The sequence below is a fragment of the Rhineura floridana genome, chromosome 1 (genome assembly GCF_030035675.1).
Source record: "Rhineura floridana isolate rRhiFlo1 chromosome 1, rRhiFlo1.hap2, whole genome shotgun sequence".
Classification (NCBI taxonomy): domain Eukaryota; kingdom Metazoa; phylum Chordata; class Lepidosauria; order Squamata; family Rhineuridae; genus Rhineura; species Rhineura floridana.
Window position 1 is genome coordinate 244,667,150 of NC_084480.1, and position 22,742 is coordinate 244,689,891.

Here is a 22,742-nt window from a genome sequence, read left to right on the forward strand (position 1 = left end):
TGTAATCTATAAAGCACAGGGTGATTTTCTTCTGAAATTCATTGCTCTGTTCCATTATCCAGCGTATGTTTGCGATATGATCTCTGGTACCTTTTCCCTTTCTAAATCTAGCTTGGATATCTGGCATTTCTCACTCCATATATGGTAGGAGCCTTTGTTGTAGAATCTTGAGCATTACTTTACTTGCACGGGATATTAAGGAAATAGTTCAATAATGACTGCATTCCCTGGGATCTCCTTTCTTTGGAATTGGGATGTATATTGAACGCTTCCAATCTGTGGGCCATTGTTTAGTTTAGTTGACAATTTTTTGTCAGATTCAGTCTCAGTAGCTTGTAGCAACTCTATTGGTATGCCATCTGTTCCTGGTGATTTGTTTCTTCCAAGTATTTTAAGAGCAGCTTCCACCCCATATTTCTGGTTCTTCATCATACAGTTCCTCCATGAATGGATATGTCATCCTTGCATCTCTTGTTATAGAGTTCTTCAGTGTATTGCTTTCATCTTCCTTTTGAAAAATGATATGGACTGCCTTCAAGTCGATCCCGACTTATGGCTACCCTGTGAATAGGGTTTTCATGGTAAGCGATATTCAAAGGGGGGGTTACCATTGCCTCCCTCTGGGGCTAGTCCTCCCCAGCTGGCTACGGCCTGCTCAGCTTGCCACAGCTGCACAAGCCAGCTCCTTCCTTGCCAAAACTGCCAGCTGGGGGGCAACTGGGCTCCTTGGGACTATGCAGCTTGCCCACAGCTGCACAGGTGGCAGGGCACGTAACCCCTGAGCCACTCACTGTGGGGTGATCTTTAGCTGGCCCTTGACACCCAGGAGACACGAGCGGGGATTTGAACTCCCAGCCTCTGACTCCTAGCCAGGGTCTCCTCCCCACTATGCTATACCAGCTGTATATCTTCCTTTTAGTAGAGATCTAATTAACTTGGTTGAATCTTTATGCTGTTGCTACTGTTTTTGACCAGAGGTGGCAGCATTATGCAATGGCCCCATATCTAAACAGGTCCATGGAAGTTCAGACTGCTGGGCGTTAAACCCAGTGCACTCTTCTTCCTCTGAATTTGACCAGAAAAGGACCAAAGGATCTGGAGCCCTTTCACCCTCAGACAGCATCTCATTGTTTGTTGCCACCCACTGCTGGCTTTGCTATCCCACGTAAGCTGCTCTTTTGCACTTCTAATAATGTTGATGGTGAAAATGTGTTTTTACTTTTGTCCTTAGCTTTGGCAGCATTTTCTCTCCCTGATTGTTCTGCTACCACATGGCTTGCAGGGTTTGTAATGCCTTTGTGCATGTTTCTGGCCACTCTCTGTGCAACTGCAAGAGTTCACAGGCCTGTGGAGCTGTTTTCTGTTGCCCAAATGGCAGCCTTCTGCATTCTAATAACGTTGTTGGTAAAATTGTGTCTTTTTCTCCTTAGTTTTGGCAGCATTTTCCTTCCCTGATTGCTCTGCTACTGCATTGCTTGCACGGTTTACAGCACTTTGCTGCTAATTACTGGCCTCTCTCTGTGCTACTGCAAGAGTGGATGGGCCACGCGCTGACTGTGAGGCTGTTTGCTGTTGACTAAAATGGCGGCTGCCTCTGTGCGCACTGCTGTGGCTTGTCTTTTTAACCGTCATCTTGCCTGAGCGGGCTGAAGGAGCTACCACACCAACCACTCCTGCTTTGTGCCATGACTTTAATCTTTTAGAGTGCTCTGTAGAGACTTTGTTATGATCCTTGTGTTTTCAACCAACATCTTTTTCTCTGAGAGGGCTGAAGGCACTACCGCACCAACCACTCTTGCCGCTTTCTGTACCAATTTTATTTTTTTGAGTGCTCCTTAGGCATTTTGCTGCTAGAAGGTTTTTTGTTTTGTTCCCCCCCCCTTTCAGAGAAGTCTTTTGTCACAGTTGAATCAATACACAGAATTCATTAGATAAAACAAAATTAATTTGAAAACCTCAGCTAATTATCTAGGTGATTAATTCAGGGTATCAAATGCTGAAGGCAATCAATTTAACAATATAATAAATTGACCAATTGACATAACGGACACTTAACCATCACACAGATACGCACACAATTCATTTGGAAAAACTAAATGACACTCAAACCACTCAGAAAGGAATTCAGACACAACAAATCAAAAACAGTAGGGAAAGATTTGGGATTCTAAGGAAGGATATAAGCCAGCCAGACTGAAGAGCAAGGCGAAAACAGTAGTGCTCCAGCCAGGCAGGAAAACGAACTGTCACTCCGTGGGAGGGGCTAAGGTGAGAGAACTTTGGAGTGTTAACTCTTTCCTGCCTCAAGCAACAGGAGAGGAAGACAATACCCACTTGGCGGTGTCCTGGTGCCCACTGGAGAAACTGTGTTTTTACAAACTTGAAGTATTACATTAAAGCACACAAGATAAGGGAAGAAGGAGGGTGCAGACACAACAGCCATCCATGACCTGATAAACTGCGGTTTCTTGAACTGAGACTATTCTGCCTGAACCAGGACAAAGAAAGGTTTTCAACTTGAATTGTGAACTTTCACTTACATGTCATGAATTTTATGCAAGGCTTCATACTTTTGAATGCCTTTTGGAAATCTAGTCACAACAGTTTAAAAGCTGAGGTTTCATATTAAAGTTATGGAGTGGCATCCAATACTTTCCTTCTGCTGACAGAAGGGTCTGGAGCAGACTTTGGGTGGTGCCAGGGGCAGCAGGAATCACCTAAATTGCCTCCTTCCCATACTCAACTGCTGGAAACCTATCAGCAGAGGGGGAAGTGTTGGATACCACCTTGTATGTCTGAGATTAAAACACATAGATTGAACCAACTTGTTAAATGAAATGCAACTTTCAGATCTCTAAAGCTGCAAACTAAACCAAACTGGACTTAGGAGTTACTTCTCAGTAGGCATTTATAATATTGGACTGTAAGTTGTTTACAGTTTAGCGCTTCAGATCTATAGCTCAGTATATCCCCAATGCACTCAAAAAGGCCATGATTCAAGGATCCATTTTTACTTTTCTCCAGTCCTAAACAGCACTCCCAAATGTGTTGGGTCAAAACATTTCAGAAGCTCCAACCTAGAGTTAAAAGCACTACTAATAAAAAATTAGTCACTATACTTTCAACAAGTAGGATTCCCATCAATTTCAACGAGCTATGTATGCCCCATTAGTAAAGCTAATGGGTTGGGGGGGGAATGGCAACTTCACACAGATAAATACTTGGTGGCTAATAGAATTTTGAGATCTAGGAATTAAATGGAACAACAGCAATTCTTCACAGTCCAAACCGGTCTTAAATGTTTTACTATTAAAAATACAACATGCTAAAAAAGTGTCTAAATAATGTTTTGGTAATAAGAGTTCACCAGTATAATGCTAGCACTTATTTAAGGTCTACATATAAAAGAAAATTTGGTACCCTGCTAAACCAAACTTAATAGGACACCTACATTCTTTGGCTGCTGATTCACTTTTTTGTCTTCTAGGTCCTTGAATTTTGATCGATATGGGATCATCTTTTCTTGCAATTCTGGTGTACATAGTTCATATATATCCAACATAAGGGGAAATTTAACATCCTAGGAGCAGTTAAAAAGAGACTTAATTAACACCTATGCAAAGCACCATATGAAGCTAATCGACCACCATATGCACTATTTCCCAGGACTACTTTAAATTTATTTATTTATTATTTGATTTATATACCGCATCCAGCCCACCACCGAGTCCAGGCAGCGGTCCAGGGCTTGCATGGCCTCTCCCGATTCAGATGTTACAGAGAAATAGAGCTGGGTATCATCACCATACTGCTGACACCTCACCCCAAATCTCCTGATGAGCGCTCCCAAGGGCTTCATATAGATGTTAAATAGCACGGGGAACAAGATGGTACCCTGCAGCCCCCACAGCACAACTGCCAGGGGGCCGAAAGACAATCATTCAATGCTATTCTCTGAGAGTGACCTTGGAGATAGGATTGGAACCACTGTAAAACAGTGCCTCCAATATCCATCTCAACAAGTCAGCCCAGAAGGATACCATGGTCAATGGTATCAAAAGCAGGGCTGTGGAGTCGGTACGCCAAACCTTCGACTCCGACTCCTCTATTTTTCTACTGTCTAAATTGCTTCCAACTCCACAGCCCTGGAAAGGGCTGTAAATGTCTTTTTAAATTGGAAGTTCTCATAGGAGCATTTTTATCACTGCCTGAATATGCGCTGATCTTGGCATCACAGCATTTGTCTTCCACTGGGTCCTGTGTCATATACATTGACACACAAAATGTTTTCCATCTTGAGTTATGGTGAAATGCTCAACTACAGCTGACTTCATGGGAAGCTTATTTGACATTTTGAATTTATATTTTAAAAAATTTGTCAATCAAAATATATTTTGAAGCTGGAGTCGGTACATTTCTACCGATTCCGACTGCACCCAAAATTGCTTCTGACTCCGACTCCACGGCCCTGATCAAAAGCCGCTGAGAGATCAAGTAAGAATAACAGGGTTGCACTCCCCCTGTCCTTCTCCTGATAAAGGCCATCTATCAGGGCAACCAAGGCCAATTCAGTCCCATAACCAGGCCTGAACCCAGACTGGGATGGGTCAAGATAATCTGTTTCATCCAAGAGTACATGCAATTGCTGCGCCACAACCCTCTCAATCACCTTCCCTAAAAAGGGGGTATTTGCAACCGGTCGGTAGTTGTCACAAACCAATGGGTCCAGGGTGGGCTTTTTCAGGAGTGGTCAGATCATCGCCTCTTTCAAGGAGGTTCCCTCCCACAATGATGCATTGACCACCCCCTGGATCCACTCGGTCAAACCCCTCGGCAAGCTTTAATAAGCCAAGAAGGGCAAAGGCTGGGAGGACACATTGCTGGCAGCAGCATCGCAAGCACCTTCTCTACGTCATCAAGCCGCATCAACTGAAACCGTTCCCAAGAAGTTGCAGCAGACATTGCACTGGACACCTCATTGGGGACTACAGTAGATGTGGAGGGGCATCAAGACTGCTACAGAGGCGAGCAACTTTACCCTCAAAGTGCCTTGCAAACAATTCACAGTGGGCCTCTGGAGGGTCTAAAACTCCATTTCCTGGAGTTGATGTCAACAGACTCCTGACAATATGGAAAAGCTCCACTGGACAGCTACTTGAGGATGCGATAGAGGCAGAGAAGTGGGCCTTCTTTGCCGCCCTCACCACCACACAGTAGGCACGGTTATGATGTTTTATTCATGCCCGATCAGCCTCACAGCACGTCTTTCGCCACTTGCGCTCTAGCCATCGTCCAGCCTGTTTCATTACCCTTAGCTCACTGGTGTACCAAGGGGCAAACCGGGCTCCACAATGCCGGAGAGGGCACTCGGGGGCAACCGTGTCAAAAGCCTAAGGCGCCTCGCTGTTCCACAGCATGACAAGGGCTTCAACAGGGTCTCCTGCTCTATCTACTGGGAACTCCACCAGGGCATTCAGGAATCCTGTAGATTCCATTAGTCTCCGGGGGTGGACCATCTTAATCTGTCCACCCCCCCTGCAGGGAAGGATTGGAGCCATAAGTCTAAATTCACCAGGAAGTGATCTGACCATGACAAAGGGTTGACATCTGCCCCCCCATCTCCAGACCACCCCTTCCTCCATCTGGAGCAAAAACCAAGTTGAGGGTGTGTCCTGCCCTATGTGTTGGGCCAGTGACAACTTGAGACAGCCCCATAGTCGTCATGGAGGCCATGAAGTCCTAAGCCAGAACACTAGAGGCAGCCTCAGCATGCACACTGAAATCAACCAGTGCTATCGTTCTGGGTTCCTCCAACACCACAGTCAAGACGGCATCCGCCCGCTCAGTCAGAGAAGCTGCTGGCAGGGCTGTGGAGTCGGTATGTCAAACCTTCGACTCCGACTCCTCTATTTTTCTACTGTCCAACTCCGACTTCTTCATAAATGTATATTAATTTTTTTACTGTCTGACTCTGACTTTGACGTCTTCATAAATGGCAAATGTATACTAATGTATTAATATTAATTAATTAATATTAATTAATACTAATATTAAAATAATAATTTTATTTTGAAGTCGGAGTCAGTACATTTCTACCGACTCCGACTCCACCCAAAATTGCTTCCGACTCCGACTCCACAGCCCTGGGCAGCATGGTGGATGGTACACCAGCAGCAACCCTAGTTTACTGTCTCCTTACAGGCCCTCACAGCCAGCTCCAAGACAGAGTGGTTTCCTGGTGACAGAAATGGAAGTTCTGTAGACCACAGCAACTTCTCCCCTCTGCCCCTGTAGCCTGTGCTGGTGTTGCACTGAGTATCCAGGTGGGCAAAGCTGGGTCAGATCAACTCCTCCCAGCTCGCTCACCCACCCAGGTCTTGGTAATGCACACCAAATCAACATCTTCATCCACAATCAAATCATGGATGCGACTGGTCTTATTGTGTACTGATCTGGCATTGAACAACAACACACACAGGCCGGTGGGTACAGCAGATGAGCAATGAGGAACCCATCCATGAGAGGAGTGGCAGCAAGGAACAAGGCGCAGATAGCCTTGCCCTCGTCTTCTATGGTAATTCACCACATCTCCATGGCTATATTTCCCTCTACCTGTGATCACTGAAATTGGGGTGGCATCACCCATGTTCCTCTGTACTAAGACTCCTCCTAAACACCTGATATGGACCCAACACAAGTCCACCCACAAAACTTGCCAGAGCCAATTATCCCAGAAGGCCTCTGCGAGAATTCGGAACAGTCATACCCATTCAAACTTTTTCACACAGAGTTCATCTACTCCCCCTCCTGTCTCACACACAGGGACGGCCAGCCTTCTGCCAGTTAGACTCTCACTCTGAAGGCATCTGGAGACTTTCTCCTACCGTTCAGTTCACTGCACAGGCTCCCACCCTGTGCAGGAACTACACATGCACCACACGCCCTCCCCACTACCAATCTCCTCTAGATTGGTTTAACAGAAAACAAATTAAAAAGAAAAAAAGATAATAGAAGGGGGGTAGCGTCCTCGCCCTCGGGACTCCCTAAGGGGTGACACAGTGGCGACCCCACTGGCGGCAGACCCGCTGCCCAAGGGCAGCTGGGCTTTTATACCTCCTGACCCAGCCAGCAGCTGATGCAAGAGGCTGCAAGATTAACTGTAGCCTCTCTCTGAAGCCAGGGTCAGGCAGGGGGTCCCAGTCCTTGCAGCACTTACCAGGGACTTCAGCTGTCTTGAGAGACAGCACCCCAAAGGAGCAAGCAGCCAGCACCCAGATACTCAGATACTCACTCCCAGGGCAGGTCTTCTTCAGTCCCCTAGTGCTCCAGCTGTTCCTTTAACACACTTAAATATGCCTATTTCACTCAAGACTCTGGATTCACTTAAAAAAACCCTTAGGAACATAGGATGCTGCCTTATATGGAGTCAGGCCATTGGTTCATCTAACCGAATTGTCTACTTACTGGCAGCAACTCTCCTGAGTTTCTGCCTGGAGATTCCAGTAACTGAACCTGGGGCCTTTTCCATGCAAAACATGTGCTGTAGCTAAAGCCCTTCCGACAATCTTAACAGATAAAAAGAACTGCATTGAATATCTGTGTAACATTTTGTAGTGTTACACTTTTGTACGGCATGTTTTCAACCAAAAGAATTACACACTTAATAACTGGGCTGTGCTGGTTCAGCTTTCACTCCTATCTATAATGCAGAAGCTTAAATTAAAATATGCACCAGAAGAACAAGCACCACCTGTTTCACTTAGGAGCTAGTTGACCATCAGATGAATCAAACACCAAAACTTTAGTAGTATAAGAAATACCTACCTTGAGAACTTTGGCATTCACTGATTCTTTCTCTTTGTAAAAGAAACGAACCATTTGAATAGTCAGGTAGGCAGGCAAGCGACTTATCTTAGACTAAAAGAAAAAAATATTCACAGGAGTCCATTAAATATGAGATGTAGTTACTACTTACTGCAACCACAAGCAAATGAGTTTATTTATTTAAAGTACTATATTCTGCCCTTCACTGTATGATCCCAGACCAAGTTAAAATAATAAATTTAATTGAAGAAAGGATCAACACCACTGAATTGCATATAATTGGATTATGTGCAAAATCCACAAACAAAATACAAGGGCCGATGCTTACAATGCTCTGGGTACAGCTTCCACACAGCTTTGTACACAAGGTATGAGGTTCCCTATTAGATGTGCTATTCTGCCCCCACCCCACCACTGAGCAATGTGCATGCACATCATGCAGGTAGTACAAGCTATTCATATATGCTACCTTCTTTCTATGCAGAGCTACTTTTTTCTGGACTATGGTGAACATGTTTAGGAAAGGGGTGCCACAGTGTAATTTTTACAATGATATTCTGCCTTTCTATGACTCACCTGGCACAACAAAAATCCAGTTGCTTGTTATTGTTGGGTCTTTACACTTTGCACATTGGTCTCTACATCTCTAAAATATCAACATTAACAGTTTTGCTGCTACGAAGGGATCTACTCACAGATTTTAGGTAGAGTGCATTTCTTTGTAACGTTGGAGAGAGTTTTGTAATTTCTTCTTGAAGACGCTGAAAGATAAATATACTACACTACATCATGCAATGTCATTCCAAGGCCATTGCTTTGGCATCTTAACTTGCCCTCTTCCTGGTTATATGTTGGTTTCTGCCACATACTATGTAGCTTATACCAAGTGGGTCTTTAAAACAGTGGTCTCTGGAGCACTTTCAAGTGGCCACCAAGACCATGATTAAAAAGAAGAGGAATATATGGAATAGTTAGAGATGTCTTTAACGTTTTCTGCACCTGCTCATGATGCAGCCTACTTCTTAGTTTGCATTTCAAAATTTAAACTAAAAGACAAAAAAGGGCAACATCTAACACTGTGCAAGCGGAGGTCTGTTCATACAATCCAACCTAATCTGGACAGTCCAACCTGCTCTGTGTTCCTAACCAATGTTCACAGTTAGGATACTATTCTACATTTCAAGTTCAGCCTCCCACCTTAACACCTGTATCTGGAGATTAAGAATGAGGAGAGGCCTCTTTAACACTGTGCTTTATTAGATAGGAAAATATGAAACTACTAAAGATATGGTTTACACATGGCAATAGAGAGGGTCAGAGAAAGAAAAATGCAGTATTTAACTTGTAATGCAATCTTTGCTTTACAGATTAAGACATCTGAAACATGCTGTACATGTTCAGGACACAAATCTGCATTTCATGTTCAAACCTAATCACAACTCACACACCTACTTCCCCACCTCTACCCTTTTTGTGGCCTGTTTTAAGCCAGCTAGGAGTAATCAAGGCCCCTCAAGCACTGTGATATATAAAAAAGTAAGTACTAAAGACACTACAGTTGCTCACCAGTTTAAGACCTGTAAAAAGATATTTTACTTCTTGATTGATAAAGCAACTAAGCTGCAGCTGATTTTCTCTTCCTTTTGTGACATCCTCCTCCTCTGCTTCTGTGCATTTCATGCTTTGCATAATATTAAGGACAAATGCAAGAACTTGAACTACTGCTCTTTTTAAATATTGCTGAGCTTAATGAAACAGTAAAATGAGTGTCAGTCAATACTTACTCTTCATTTCAGAAGATTTAAATACCAAGGAAAGCTGTTTTGATGGCAGTGACCAACTCTTGCTAACAAACAGTATAGAATACTTTTGCATATAACAGCATGAACTTCATCCCACCCATCCCCTGCAACTTTGGTTATGTTTAACAAAATCAGCTGGTTGCATTTTACTTGATTTGAAGTTATTGCTACATTACATCAGGGATGGGAAATATGTGGCCCTCCAGATATTGCTGGACTAAAACTCCCATCATCTGTGACCGCTGCCCATGCTGGCTGGGGCTGATTAGTGTTGAAGTCCAACAACATCTGGACGGCCAGGTTCCCCAAGCCTGCATTACATTACAGTAGGGCCCCGCTTCTCGGCACTCTGCTAATATGGTGCCAGAGGGGCAATCAGCTGGAGGGGTGGCTGGAGCTCCCCGCACTCCAGCTGATCTCGCCGGAGGAGGGGAAGATCAGCTGTAGAGCGCTACAGCTGATCTCCTCCTCTTCTGGCACAACCAGACTCCCACACTCGAGCTGATTGCACTGGAGGGGAAGACCTGATCTTCTCCTCCTCGGGGAAGTAAGACTCCTGCACTCCAGCTGATCTCACCGGAGGAGGGGAAGATTAGCTGTAGCATGCTACAGCTGATCTCCTCCTCCTCAGGGGTGATCAGATTCCCGCACTCCAGCTGATCATGCGGAGGAAGGGAAGATCAGCTGTAGATCTCCTCTTCTGACGCGATCAGACTCCCGTGCTCAAGCCGATAGCGCCGGAGGAGGGGAAGATCAGCTTTTTCTCCTCCACCGGCACAATCAGCGGGTTAGGTTCCAGACCCCCTCGCTACAGCTGATCCGCTTTTCGGCAGTTTTTGCTTTTCATACGACAGGGGTCTGGAACCTAACCTGCCATATGAGTGGGGCCCTACTGTATTTTTAAAAAGTGCCCTTGTTTGTGTAGCTCCAACTTTGCGAGATTTTCTAAACTTACATTTTCATGCTTATCATTAATTATTTCTATTCTATGCTGGCAATCATCCATAACAGAAAAAATGTTTAGTGAGCATTTACTCTTGTATAAGTAAAAATTTATAAAACCCAACCCTGCCTATGCTACTATTGCCATTAACACTGTCCCTCATGCTTTGCCAGAAAGTGTTTAGGATACGTAGTTTCAAACTCAATACTGAAAAATTGGTCAATTAAGCTCTTCTTTTTTGGAGGTGCTGCTGCTGCTCCTGAAGCTCCAGAGTCAGTCTGCAAAAAAAATAATAAGCTGTATATTATTCTGAATTTCTATAAGCTACACTGTATCCTCCTAACAACTTTACTCCTACAACTTTATGCCTGACCTTCGGTATCATTATGCTTATCAGACTGGGTATAGACCTCAGTTTGGAAAGTTGCTATTGAATACTGGAAGACTTCCCCTCCCTATGTGAAATGGACTGCTGTTCTCACCTGAAAGGTGGATTTCCCAGGTACCATGCCATCAGGTGGGTTATAGCGCCACATAGTGTCCAAAGGCAGGAATGCACAGGAGTCAAGACTTCAGCTGCTCCTTCCAGCCCTCAACCCAGTCCATTCCTGACGAGGCCGAAGGAGGACATCTTGACCACAGTCATATGGTGAACACACAGCATAACAAGAAACCAGAGAAAACAACTGCACACACAATAGGAGCAGCAAAATATCAATAATAAATGCAAAAAAGTCTTGACTATTTTGCAACATCATAAATTCAACAAGAAAAAAGCAGCCTTAGCAATGCGTATATGGATGAAACCTGACATGAGAAATGAACCTAGCAGTGAGGGCCTTGACGGCATCATACCTGGGAAAGCCACCTTTCAGTTCAGACCAAAAGTCCGTTTTCTGCAAGTAGCATGCCAACAGGTGGGATGCACCAAAGTGGTCCCAGTAGGGAGGGTCCACCCAGGCTTCCTAAATATGAGATACCACATGTTATAAAGTGCACCTCCTAGGACAAGTGTCTGAAGCATAACAATATAACTTGTAGTGCAAAATAAACAAGTTAGGGCTAGACCAGTGACCTAACAAATGACCACAAGTGGAACGTTAATGGCCAGGGCAGCCAAGATGACTGCTGACCTTGTAAAGAGAAACATGATGTAATGAGGCCCTGGTAACTCTCATGCCAGAGAAATGCAAGCTGTCAGCTAGTAGGACAAGACAGAATTCAAAACCTTTTCTTGCAGCTAGCAGGGCAATATAGAAACTGAAACATTCCTCCCCAAGTTCTTGGATGAAACGAGACACATGGAGACACAGGCCAGCGAATGACCCCGGTATGAGCGAGGTAAAACTAGAGAGTCCCTCACACAAGTAATGAATGCCCAGCCTTCTCCAGAGAACGGGCCGGATTAGAATGAAATTGACACAAAAAGACCAAGGGATGCCTGCTCAGTGAAGATTTTCCTGGCAGAAAAAATGTAACAGATGGCCAAAACCTGCCGATGCAGAGCATTAGGCTTCAGCCCCATCTTCAAACCTGGAAAGATGTACCCCCTGAGAAGAACACCACTTGGAAGGAGTGAACCATAAACTCCGTTAGATCTGGATTCTGGAGGACAGGATTGTAGCAATGACTGCCCCGGAAGAACCCCCCCCCCCCAACACCCTGGCTGCTGAAATGTCCAGATGCTGGAAGGTGGCCTGGGACAGAAGACTGGGCCTCATTGGCAACCTCCTCGAATCCATGATGGACAGATTCAGGAGAACTGAACCCACCATCATTATGGTCAGTACAGGATGGGAAATTCAATTGAGTATGTTCCTGACGCAGTTACTGGAGAGTCCACCAAGCCAAGAGTACAGGAGGCCAGGCATAGAGCAGACTGCTTGGCCAAGGAGCCAGAAGGGAGTTGTCTACCTCTGCTTCCATCTTGAGATAACTTGTGAAGAAGCGGGGAAAGCCGAGTGCTGTGAATCAAGACGAAGAGATCCGCAATCAGAAGACCGAACCTACAAGCAACTGATGGAAGGAAGACTTTGGTACGGAGTCTCTACTCCCATAGCACTACCTGTTGCCTGCTAAGCTGGACCACTTCCAAGTCCATGTCGTCACTGAAATGCTCCGCTCTGAAGGAGCATAGGTGAAGCCCAGCCCAGGGGACTAGAGAAGTTGTTCCTTCTTGAAGACTCATCAACAAAGTACCCCCAAGGGGGAAGAACCACGTAAAAAGCAGACAGATGTCTGCCGTATGTTAAGCTTGAGGTCCAATGAAATGATTCCTCTGAGCATTGTAACTTCCTTGGAGAATCCCGTGTGACCAAACTACATTAAGCAGATTTGCAGAAGCATGTCACACATGTTAGGATGGGACCAATCACACCAAGCCCCCGTACAACCAAACTGCATTAAGTATACTTGCAGAAGAGTGTCAGGCATGGCAGGATGGGACCAATCACACCAAGATGGTGGCAATCATGTCCTGTGAAAACCCAGTGTTCTCAAAAGCACCAGTGAATCGCCAGACTGGGTCTGGAAGGTTGCTTCTGGGACGTTCAGTCAAGCCAGACTAGGATGCAAGAGGACCCTGAAACAGCATGGCTTGATGCACCAGAAGATGCCATGGAGGAGTAAATTCCAACTTATTGTTTCCAACAACCATGGCCAATTGGGCCAGGATGTCCAACTAGCACTACATCATATGGTCACCTGGCAAATTTCAAATGCCTATTTGAAGAGGAAACCAGTTGCATGAATAAACAGCTTGAAGCCAGAGAGTATCGCCTACAGAAGTAGGATTGAAATGAAAGCGAGTTGCAGAAAACTTTGAAAGTTGAACTTGAGGAATTCCAGAGACCATTGCCCTCAGAAACCAATAAGAATTCCTTATGGAGCATCTAACAACCAGAATGCTGGGGTACAGGTATTGGTGCAGTATCTCTTGATCAGAAGAAAAGGAATGTAGGTAACCAAAACCTTGAATGCTTTGAGGCAGCCGGAAAGGGAAGCTGCTCCAGCTAGGTAAAACCTTGCCCATTTCCAGGCAGTCCAAAGCCGTGGACGGAGCACCTGCCGAGTGCCAGTAATCTTAAATTTAACTGCTGTTTACATGAACAGAAGTTAATTAGAGAAGGCCTGGAAGCCTGCCTCTTGAAAAATGCATCTGTGTGTCTTTCAATTCTATTGAAACCATCCTCAAAACCATCCAGAAGGCTACCTGTCAAAACAAAAAGAGTAAGATCAGAATACACTTACATTGAAAGCTGTTATTTTTTAAAACACCACTGAAATGCTTAAGTGCAGGTAGGGAAGCAGAATAGCACCTAAGTATATATATGTGTAACCTTGAGTTAAATTACACAAATTGAAACATGAAGTAAGCCTCATCAAAGGCTAATTTTTTTTTGATAAATTTAATATGGAATTTTAAACTGTTGTAAGTCACCCAGGAAGCTGCAGGTGAAGGTCAGGAATTGATTGAACAACTACCATCTTCCAGAAGAACTGCACCTCAGCAAATATATGCCAATGTGTGAAACCTTGAATCTAGTTACACAAATTGAAACAGTGAAGTAAGCCTTACCAAAGGCTAAATTGTTTTGACAATTGTAACTTGGAATTTTAAACTGTCCTAAGTCACCCAGGAACCTGCTGGTGAAGGGCAAGACTTAAATGAGCAACCACCACCTCCCTGGAGAACCACACTGACATCCTAGAAATAGATAGGGCAGAAAACCTCATGTAATTTGAAAAAGATACACTCAGCTTAATTTACATTATCTTGCTAAGTTATGTTTACCCAGCAGAATAACAATAAGCACCTTCTTCAGGGGATCCTTAGAGCTTGTAAGGAAATCACAGGATAAATGCAAATATTTACTCAGACAGTTACAAAGGGCTGCAACTGTTCAGAGGAGCAAACTGGAGCTTTGCACTGATGCCCTAGAAATAGATAGGGCAGAAAACCTCATGTAATTGACAAAGCTATAATCAGCTTAATTTACTTTATCTTGCTTAGTTATGTTTTCCCACCAGGGTAACAGTAAGATCTTCCTCTGTAAGAAAGTCACTAGATAAATCCAGAAATTTACAGACAGTTATGAAGGGCTGCAACTGTTCAGAGGAGCAAACTGGAGCTTTGAGCTGAAGCTCATGAGGCAATTCATATGCCTTCACTACACTGTGGCCCCCTAGGATGAGGATCTACCAGGTTATGCAGCTGTACAGGCCTTAGGAGAAAAGGAATCCGATCTCTTAGAAATATTGAACCTGCTGTTCTAGTGCCTCCAATAAAAAAGGGCCGGAATACTCCTCAGGAGAGGATTATGTCATATCTCTGCCCAAGGGTTCTGAGTGGAAAACCTAAACCTTTTTCCATAGTCACTGGACAGACTAGGACCAAGTGGAAACAGAGGTACCATAAAAATGGCAGGAAAACTCCTCAGCACAGGACTACGCCATATCTCTGTCCCAGAATTCTGAGAGGAAAGCTAAGCTCTTTCCATAGTCACTGGGACAGACTAGGACCTGAAGTGCAGCAGAGAGTTACAAAGCGCTGCCAATTTCTCTCAGTGACAAGTAGTGTCCACACCAAACATTGCTGCTCTGATGCCCAAGTTCGGCTGCCTTGCTTACCTTAGGGCTTGAGGTGACCAAGATCTCACACATAGGAAGAATTGTGTACACAGAAGAGGGTTAACAAGGGCACACGCACTTAGTAGAGGGGTGCAGTGAAGCCCAAATTGCAGGACAACATTCCTTCCGGTGGGAATTCCATCTGACGCAGGCTGTGAGGTGGATGGAACTGATGGCTGCTGTGATGGCGGCTGCTGCATATCACTGCACTGTGCCTCGGGAAGAGATATCCATAAAAACAGCACGAGAAGACCCAGCCATGGTTACACGCACACAGTAGAGGGCAGCGGTACTAGGCATTATATGGACAGATTCCTGATTAATCAATACACACACTTGTCTGAAGAGGAACAGCGGAAAAGAAAAAGGCATAGAAGGTGCAGGCAAAGTATATAACATGTCAGCCAAGAATTTAAATAGCCAAGTTTAAAAAAAAAAAAAAACACAGGTGAGAGGCAATGAGAGTGAGAAGGAACAAGAAAAGCAGGCAGAGGCCAAAAGGGCACAAGGAACTAGAACAATGAGCCTGTACAAAAAAGGGGCAGAAAAGCATAGGAAGGCTTGAAATAGAGGAGACAAAATGGTGGTTGGGAAAGAGTACGCGAGGCCGTGACTGAAGCTGCAGCTGCAACCTCTGGAGCACGCGGGAAGGAGGCGGCAGCTGATGGGGCGATCCACCCCCACTAGCTGTGGTGGCAGAAGGGGTGATCTGCGGCCGCAGACAGCAAACAGGCAGCAGGGCGAGAAAAGGCACACCCTGCCTGTGACTGGGGGAAAGGGGATAGTCATGAGGAGGGGGGCTGCAGAAGCCACTGGACAGAAGACTGAGCCGCAAGTCAAAGGGGTAGCAGGGATAAAAGGCTAAAACAAAAGTTTGTGATTTTTTTTAGAAGATAAAAAGAAAAGAGACACAACTCACAAAGAAAAGACACAACACAGGAGAGAACTCACAAAGAGAGTTGAGAGCTAAGGCAGGAGGATCCAACCTCCAAGGAGTTGTCCAAGGAGGACAAAGGCAGAAATGGACTGGGCTGAAGGCTGGAAGGGGCAGCTCAAGTCTTGACACCTATGCATTCCTGCTTTTGGACACTAGGTGGCACTATAAACCACCTGATGGCATGCTATGTAGGGAAAACCGCCTATAGCAACTGCAGGAGTGAGGAGGAGGAGGGAAGACTACACAAGTTATACCAGGCACACAGAAAAGATGTTAGCCCAATCAGAAACTTTTTGTAAATCCCCTTCCTCTTCAATATCAAGGAGGATTCTCCATGGACAGACAAACCCATTGTGTGCACACAAAGCTGTTCCTTGACGCAGCATAAATGAAGAAAGTTGTGCTCACTAGAATCTCTATGGGCACATTACAGCATGTACCTAAGGCAAGATTTTTTTCCCCACTGGATCAACTTTTTATTGATGGTGGTGCATTCAAGAACTTGAGTTTCATGTTTCTATAAGGGCTACTTGCATGATTTTTATACAGTGTTAACATTAAGATTTTTCAATTTTAAGTAAAAAATGTGGGCAGGTCTCTGCTGCCACTAGAAGCCTTTTTCTAGAAATAAATAGTTGTTGCTGTTTTTGGCTAAGCATGGAGTTAGTGTCCGTTTCCCCTGGATTGTATGTCTGAGATGACTTACTTCCATAACTGTGTCATCTTCTACCCCTTCTAACTTCTGCTGCAGGACTCGCATCATCTGAACCCAGCATTCATTGGCATCCTATGAAAGCAGCATATAAAAAGCTGTTTGACACAGTGATAGCTGGAATTTGACAGAAAACATACCTCCAATGAGAATATTTACTATAACTGCAAACATTATAAATCTAAAGTATTAATGTTATTTCAAAAGTATTTTTCTTCATCAGGCAGAACTAGAAGTTATAAATACAATCAAGTAAATACAATTATTAATTTTAAGTTTACACATACTGTATGTAATTTTATACTGAATTATTGCCTCATAACTGAAACATATGGGAATCACTGAGCAACAAATGTATTTTTGGGAGAAATATGGTACCTAAACGCTAGAAGAAAAATAAAAGCATTTACCTGTTGAAGATACTGGCCTTGATCCCCTTTCTCCGCAAACTGGGGAAAGGCCATGTGTAAAAACTGGAGAAGAATGATGGGAGGGATACTAGAGGAGGTTTTATCCATGGATTCAAATAAATCTCTAAGAGCTTAAAAATAAAACAGAATTGTTTTTAAAAAGTGAACAAACATTAAATTATGAAGTACTAAAGGAAACAGAGACAAACATATTCCACAAAAATCTCTTCCTTTTTACTGCCTATCATGGTAGTGTTTATCAGTGCAGAGCCATTTCTTTTTTACATCATATGCCCAAACAAACTACCTGCTAAACAATTTACCTGCAATGAGCCCAGAGAGCCCTGCACAACTGACACAAAGCAGAACTAGTAACACTTCAATTTATATTATTGAACAATGTAGGTTGCATGGCACATTTTTGCCAACCTGACAATGGAATCTTGAACAAGTCTAAAACATTAACACTTTGAACTAATAAATGCAATCAATTTTGAACAAAGAGGCTTTTCTTAGCTTTTTTTCCATACTTGTTTCAACAATGTATGCTGCATTAGCACAGGCGATCCTAACCAGGACAGTGCCAAAAAGCAAGCAGACAATTTACAAGAGCAAAACAGTAAGCTGTACATTAATTTCAAGAATCAATATTTTAGGAAGTGGAAGGGCAAGCACAGTGGTACAGAGTAGCCAATGACCTTAACATTTGATAGGCAGCATACCCCAAACTGGACCTTTCCTTTCTCACTTTTGTTTTTCATTAAGCAAAGTGGCAGGAATTGCAGTGTCCTAGCATCTGGCTGTAGCAATATAATGTAGTTAAAAAAAGAAAATAAAGTAGGCAAGCAGACAATGTTCCAATGTGCACTCTCTAACTTAGAATAATCCTGGACTTTAGAAAACGTTTGTACACATTTGGGGAGGGGAACTTTGTAGTAATGGACATTATTTTGACAGCATACATTCTGAAGAGGACACCATGCAGTCTAGTGCAAGGGTAGCTAATATGATGCCCTCCACAGCCACAGTCACAATGGTCAGGAATGATGCAAGTTGTAGTCCACAACATCTGGAGGGCACCACACTGGCTACCCCAGTTTTAGAATATAAAGCGGACTAAATATTTAAAATGAGGCTACAGGCCTAGACATTCCAGAATGACAAAGAAACACACTGCTGCCTTGTAAACAGAATCCTCAAAACTTTGTTACAAGGCATTTTTAAAAAGTAGCACAAAGCTCTGCATTGCTGTTCAAATACATACCTGCTGTAATGTACTGAGCAGAGGCCATTTCCCCTGAAGATCTTAAGGCACCAGCATATCTAAACAAATGTTCAAAACATGTTTTTTAGTTTGAATCAATGCAACAACACACAAAAATAATGCTGAGGTGTGCATTATCAGAACTGAGTGCACCTGGAGGATCTCTCTCTAATGAACAGAAATCAGATTTTAAAAATAATTACTAGAATATAAATCAACTTGCAGAAAAGCAGTTCGGTAACTGGATCTGAATTCTACCGCTAAATGTTAACTACAAACGTATTTTAGTTCCCGTTAAGAAGAGAACTTGGAACGTTAAAAACTATAAGGTACTCATACTTAAACCCATCCCCACAGTAAAAGCTATAATCCTTACTAGTTCATAATGATTTTGAACCCCACTGAAAAATACTTAATAAAATTTACAATATTTCAATGTATTTGTTGTTACAAAACCTACCTCTTAAGGGCCTCTTTCAGTTCTGGCACAGAGCGAATACACTGAACTGTAGCATTCATATAACAAGTATTCCCAAGATTTGTTAAGCCACATGGTAACTCCATCTGCCAAAAAAATGTAAGCGTGCTTGAATATTTTAGAGAGGGGTTTTTGTGTGAATTTGTGCATTTCTAGGAACATGTTGAATTGTAGTTCTATAATGTTTTTGCATAGCTAAGGTCCATTCCATGGGAATGCGGTATATGCCATAGTTACATCTCAGTTGGGCTACAGTAACATACACTGTGTGGAGCTGTCCTTGAAAAGTATTTGGGAACTTCAGCTGAATCAGAACACTGCAGACAAACTAGTGACTGAGGCTGGATACAGACAATATATGACTACTATGTTACAATAGCTTCACTGGAATCAAGTCCATTTCCAGCCCAAATCAAAAAACCCTCCCAACTCAGGATTGGGTTATCTAAAAGACCACGTTCTCCCATATAAGCCTGCTTAGATTTTAAAGATCTTCAAGAGAGGTACTTCTTTCTGTCCCACCAAAACCTGAGGCACATTTGGCAGGAACCCCTTGTCAAGGGAGGCCCTGTCTCTGATGTCTATTTGTGAACCACTTTGGGAGCAAAATAACTTGGAGGTCCCTGGAGAACCATCTAGTTACACCTGGTGGGATCAGTTTCAGTTGCTGTAGCACAAGGATGTGGACAGGACACTTGCAGCACTGGGGCCGACTACATGCCCCCTCAATCCTTCCTAAATAGTTAATAATGAGAAGACTTAAGGATAGATCCAAGGAGTAGGTTAACAGGTCACTATGTGAAAGGAGAGAGGACCTCTTAAAGTTACAAATTTAACAAAGGTTTGAGTTTACAAATAAAATAAAAGTCATATTAAGTGCTGAAGAAAACTACAGCACTGCATGTAGACACACAGGATCATATCTTATAGATACAGAAACTGAAAATAGTAATTCAGAACAGCCTGCTGGATCAGGCCAATGGCCCATCTAGTCCAGCATCCTGTTCTCAGAGTGGCCAACCACATCCTCATGGAAAGCTGTCATGTTGATTACTTCTTGGAGATGCTTTTTTGCAGGCAAAATTATGTGTTTTGTCCAAAACAAGGTTAGTTTTTTGCACAGTTTAAGGCACTAGTATGGATCCAAAGAATTACTTAAAGTGCAATCCTATGTATGTCTACTCAGTAGTCCCATTATGTTCGATGATGCTTACTCCAAGCGAGTACAGGATTGCAGCCTTCGACTCATGCAACAGCTTGCCCTAGTCCAAAGGAACCAATCTATTTCCTTTGGACAGCTGCCCCCACACCCCACCAACAACATATTATAAACTGTTTTTGAGATTGACCTCAGCTTGAAAGGCAATGGACAGCTACTGCTTGAGAAACTCTAACACCCTTCTCATGTTTACAGAATTAGGTTCCCAGTTCTTATAGATCCAGGCTTCTCTTTGGAAAACCAACAAAGTTAATAATACCTTATGCTTGAATTAAAATTTTGGCAATACGAGGCAGTACATTCAGTCTTTTGAAAAGTGATGAAAAGAGCTTACAGCTGAGGCTAACTGTTCTTCAGTCATATCTTCTACAAAGACAGGCCGAGCTACTGGTTCTTCAGGAAGTGCATCAGCAGAACCCATCATTAATAGGGTCATCCCCTGCTCAAAAAAGCAACAAAGTTTATAATCATACAATTAAGAAAATTAATGTTGTTTGAGAACACATTCTAGTCTTCAAGTGTTCTCAAAATAAAACACTTCGTGGTTTGGAACCTTTTATGTTTTAGTTACGCATGCTACAGAATATCTTTCAAAAACTAAACCAATATTGTCAGTAAATTCCATTTCATTTTTAAAAAACGCAGTTTGCCAAACTCTTAATTTAACAAATCCTGCCCTTTTTTTCTAGTAGTTCTTCTTTTCACGCAACATTCAGAAAAAAGTCACCATGGTTAGTAAGTAATGGCGTCAGCAATTAAGTGTGGCTTTCCGTTACTGCCTTTATGTCTACTTCTTCAGAAAAAATGATAGCACAACCACATTCACAGCTCGATAGATAATAGTAGTAAATCTAGAACAAGCTTTTAACAATTCACATACAGGGGAATTTCTGCCAAATCCCTTCCATTTGCAGCCTTCACATCATACCCAACACCATTATCAAGGGTCCCCCAACTCTGAAGCAGCACATTTGGAGGGAACAAGGGCCTGCAAAGAGAAGGGAGAGGCAGGAAAGTCCTGCTCCATCCATGGAAGGAAAATTATGATCCAAGCTATCTTAATTATCCAAAGAATCACTGAGAAATACTTACATTTTTTATTTTGATATTGCCCCAATCATCATCCTGTTTGAACACAAAAATAAATAAATATAAGTGTTTGCAATAATATTAAGATGACTCAGCAGATTCATTCGCTGCAATACCCTGTTCACAATCCACGGAAACACAGACTTAAGCACTATTAATTCTGAAAGAACATAAACATGAATAACTTACAAGAAATTGCAACAATGTGAACTGCAGTGCAGTGGCTTCAACACCACACAGAGCCCCACCTATGGAAAAGCTCTCACTCTGATCTTTGAAAAAGGCTTAGTACACAATACAGGGAATGCCAGTGTCCACACAGAGAATTCATATATTATAGAACAGAATGAAAACACCCTTGCAATTGATGATAGCATACTTGCCTTGATTCTGAATTGCAAACATGGGCTTTTCCCCAAAAGGTTGCATGCTTCCACTCCTCACAAAGTGAGCCCCTGATTTCCAGCAATTCCTTCTTTCTGCTACAGTCCCCTGCACTGCCCGCCACTCAGTTCCAGAGAGTTCCCCAACCCTCAAGACTAAATGGAGGCAGGGAGCCATTGAGGGAAGTCTAATTTCACAAATGGAGCTCCATTCCATTCATAGAATGAAAGTTATAATTCAAGCCACTGGCTCAGAAGGTTATTGATATTCATTAAAGTCACTCTTTGTGCAAGCCACCTTCCTCCTTGCCTTCCTCGGAATAGCCTAGTTTTTCAGTGTCCTGAACATTGAATTTAATTTTCCTGAAGCAGTGCTAGCATCAAACTTCTAAATTTTACATTAAACAAATGGCCAATTTGATAGTTTTTACCATATCAGTCCATTTGAACAGGAAACGTCTAGAATCAGTACTTGGTGTGCTGCACCCATTTTGGTGTACTGATATATTGTTTGCACCATTATTTGTATTTATAAGAGTATTTATATACTGCCCTCTCACGAAACATCAGGGCAGTGTACAGCAAAATAATTATACTAGTTATGCTAGTTGTAGGTATTATTCCTTTCAGATAAGTAGCTTACCATAACCTAGCCTACTCAAAACGTAAGTACATAAAAGGAAGCACCATTTTCAGTCACCTGTTTTGTTGAATTTTTTGGTGCTTTTTCTACCTGTATACCACAAGCAAAACTAATAAGCTTTCTTCTGTTCAGAATACACTAAATTTATGAAACATAATTACGAAGGTGTGACAAAATAATTATTGAACTCTACCTTTAAAGTTCCACCTTTCACCATCACTTTCTGTCTGTCAGGCTGAACTCCAGTCAAAGCAAAAAGCTGAGCTTTGAATACCATTGGAGGTTCATCTGTATTCAGTTCCACTCCGTCAAATTTCTCCTTTCCCCACTTTACGTTAACTGCAAGGAAGGAAAAGGACAATTGAAGTTACAGAATAGTGGTGTATAGTTCTTCTGCAGAGTATACAAT

The 22,742-nt window shown here is 42.9% G+C and overlaps 1 protein-coding gene across 1 annotated transcript in view; it reads right to left on the reverse strand.

Moving 5' to 3' along the window:
• The window catches only part of USP14 (ubiquitin specific peptidase 14), a 34,455-nt gene that overhangs the window by 9,739 nt on the left and 1,974 nt on the right, over nt 1–22,742 (reverse strand). Inside the window, exons 2-13 of the mRNA XM_061596741.1 lie at nt 22,527–22,672; nt 21,311–21,343; nt 20,553–20,657; nt 18,982–19,085; nt 18,522–18,580; nt 17,258–17,388; nt 16,842–16,922; nt 10,759–10,847; nt 9,391–9,505; nt 8,520–8,585; nt 7,825–7,917; nt 3,452–3,580 (exon numbers count right to left, since the gene is read on the reverse strand). Coding sequence (XP_061452725.1) covers nt 3,452–3,580; nt 7,825–7,917; nt 8,520–8,585; nt 9,391–9,505; nt 10,759–10,847; nt 16,842–16,922; nt 17,258–17,388; nt 18,522–18,580; nt 18,982–19,085; nt 20,553–20,657; nt 21,311–21,343; nt 22,527–22,672 — 1,151 coding nt within the window. The remainder of the gene's footprint in view (nt 1–3,451; nt 3,581–7,824; nt 7,918–8,519; nt 8,586–9,390; nt 9,506–10,758; nt 10,848–16,841; nt 16,923–17,257; nt 17,389–18,521; nt 18,581–18,981; nt 19,086–20,552; nt 20,658–21,310; nt 21,344–22,526; nt 22,673–22,742) is intronic.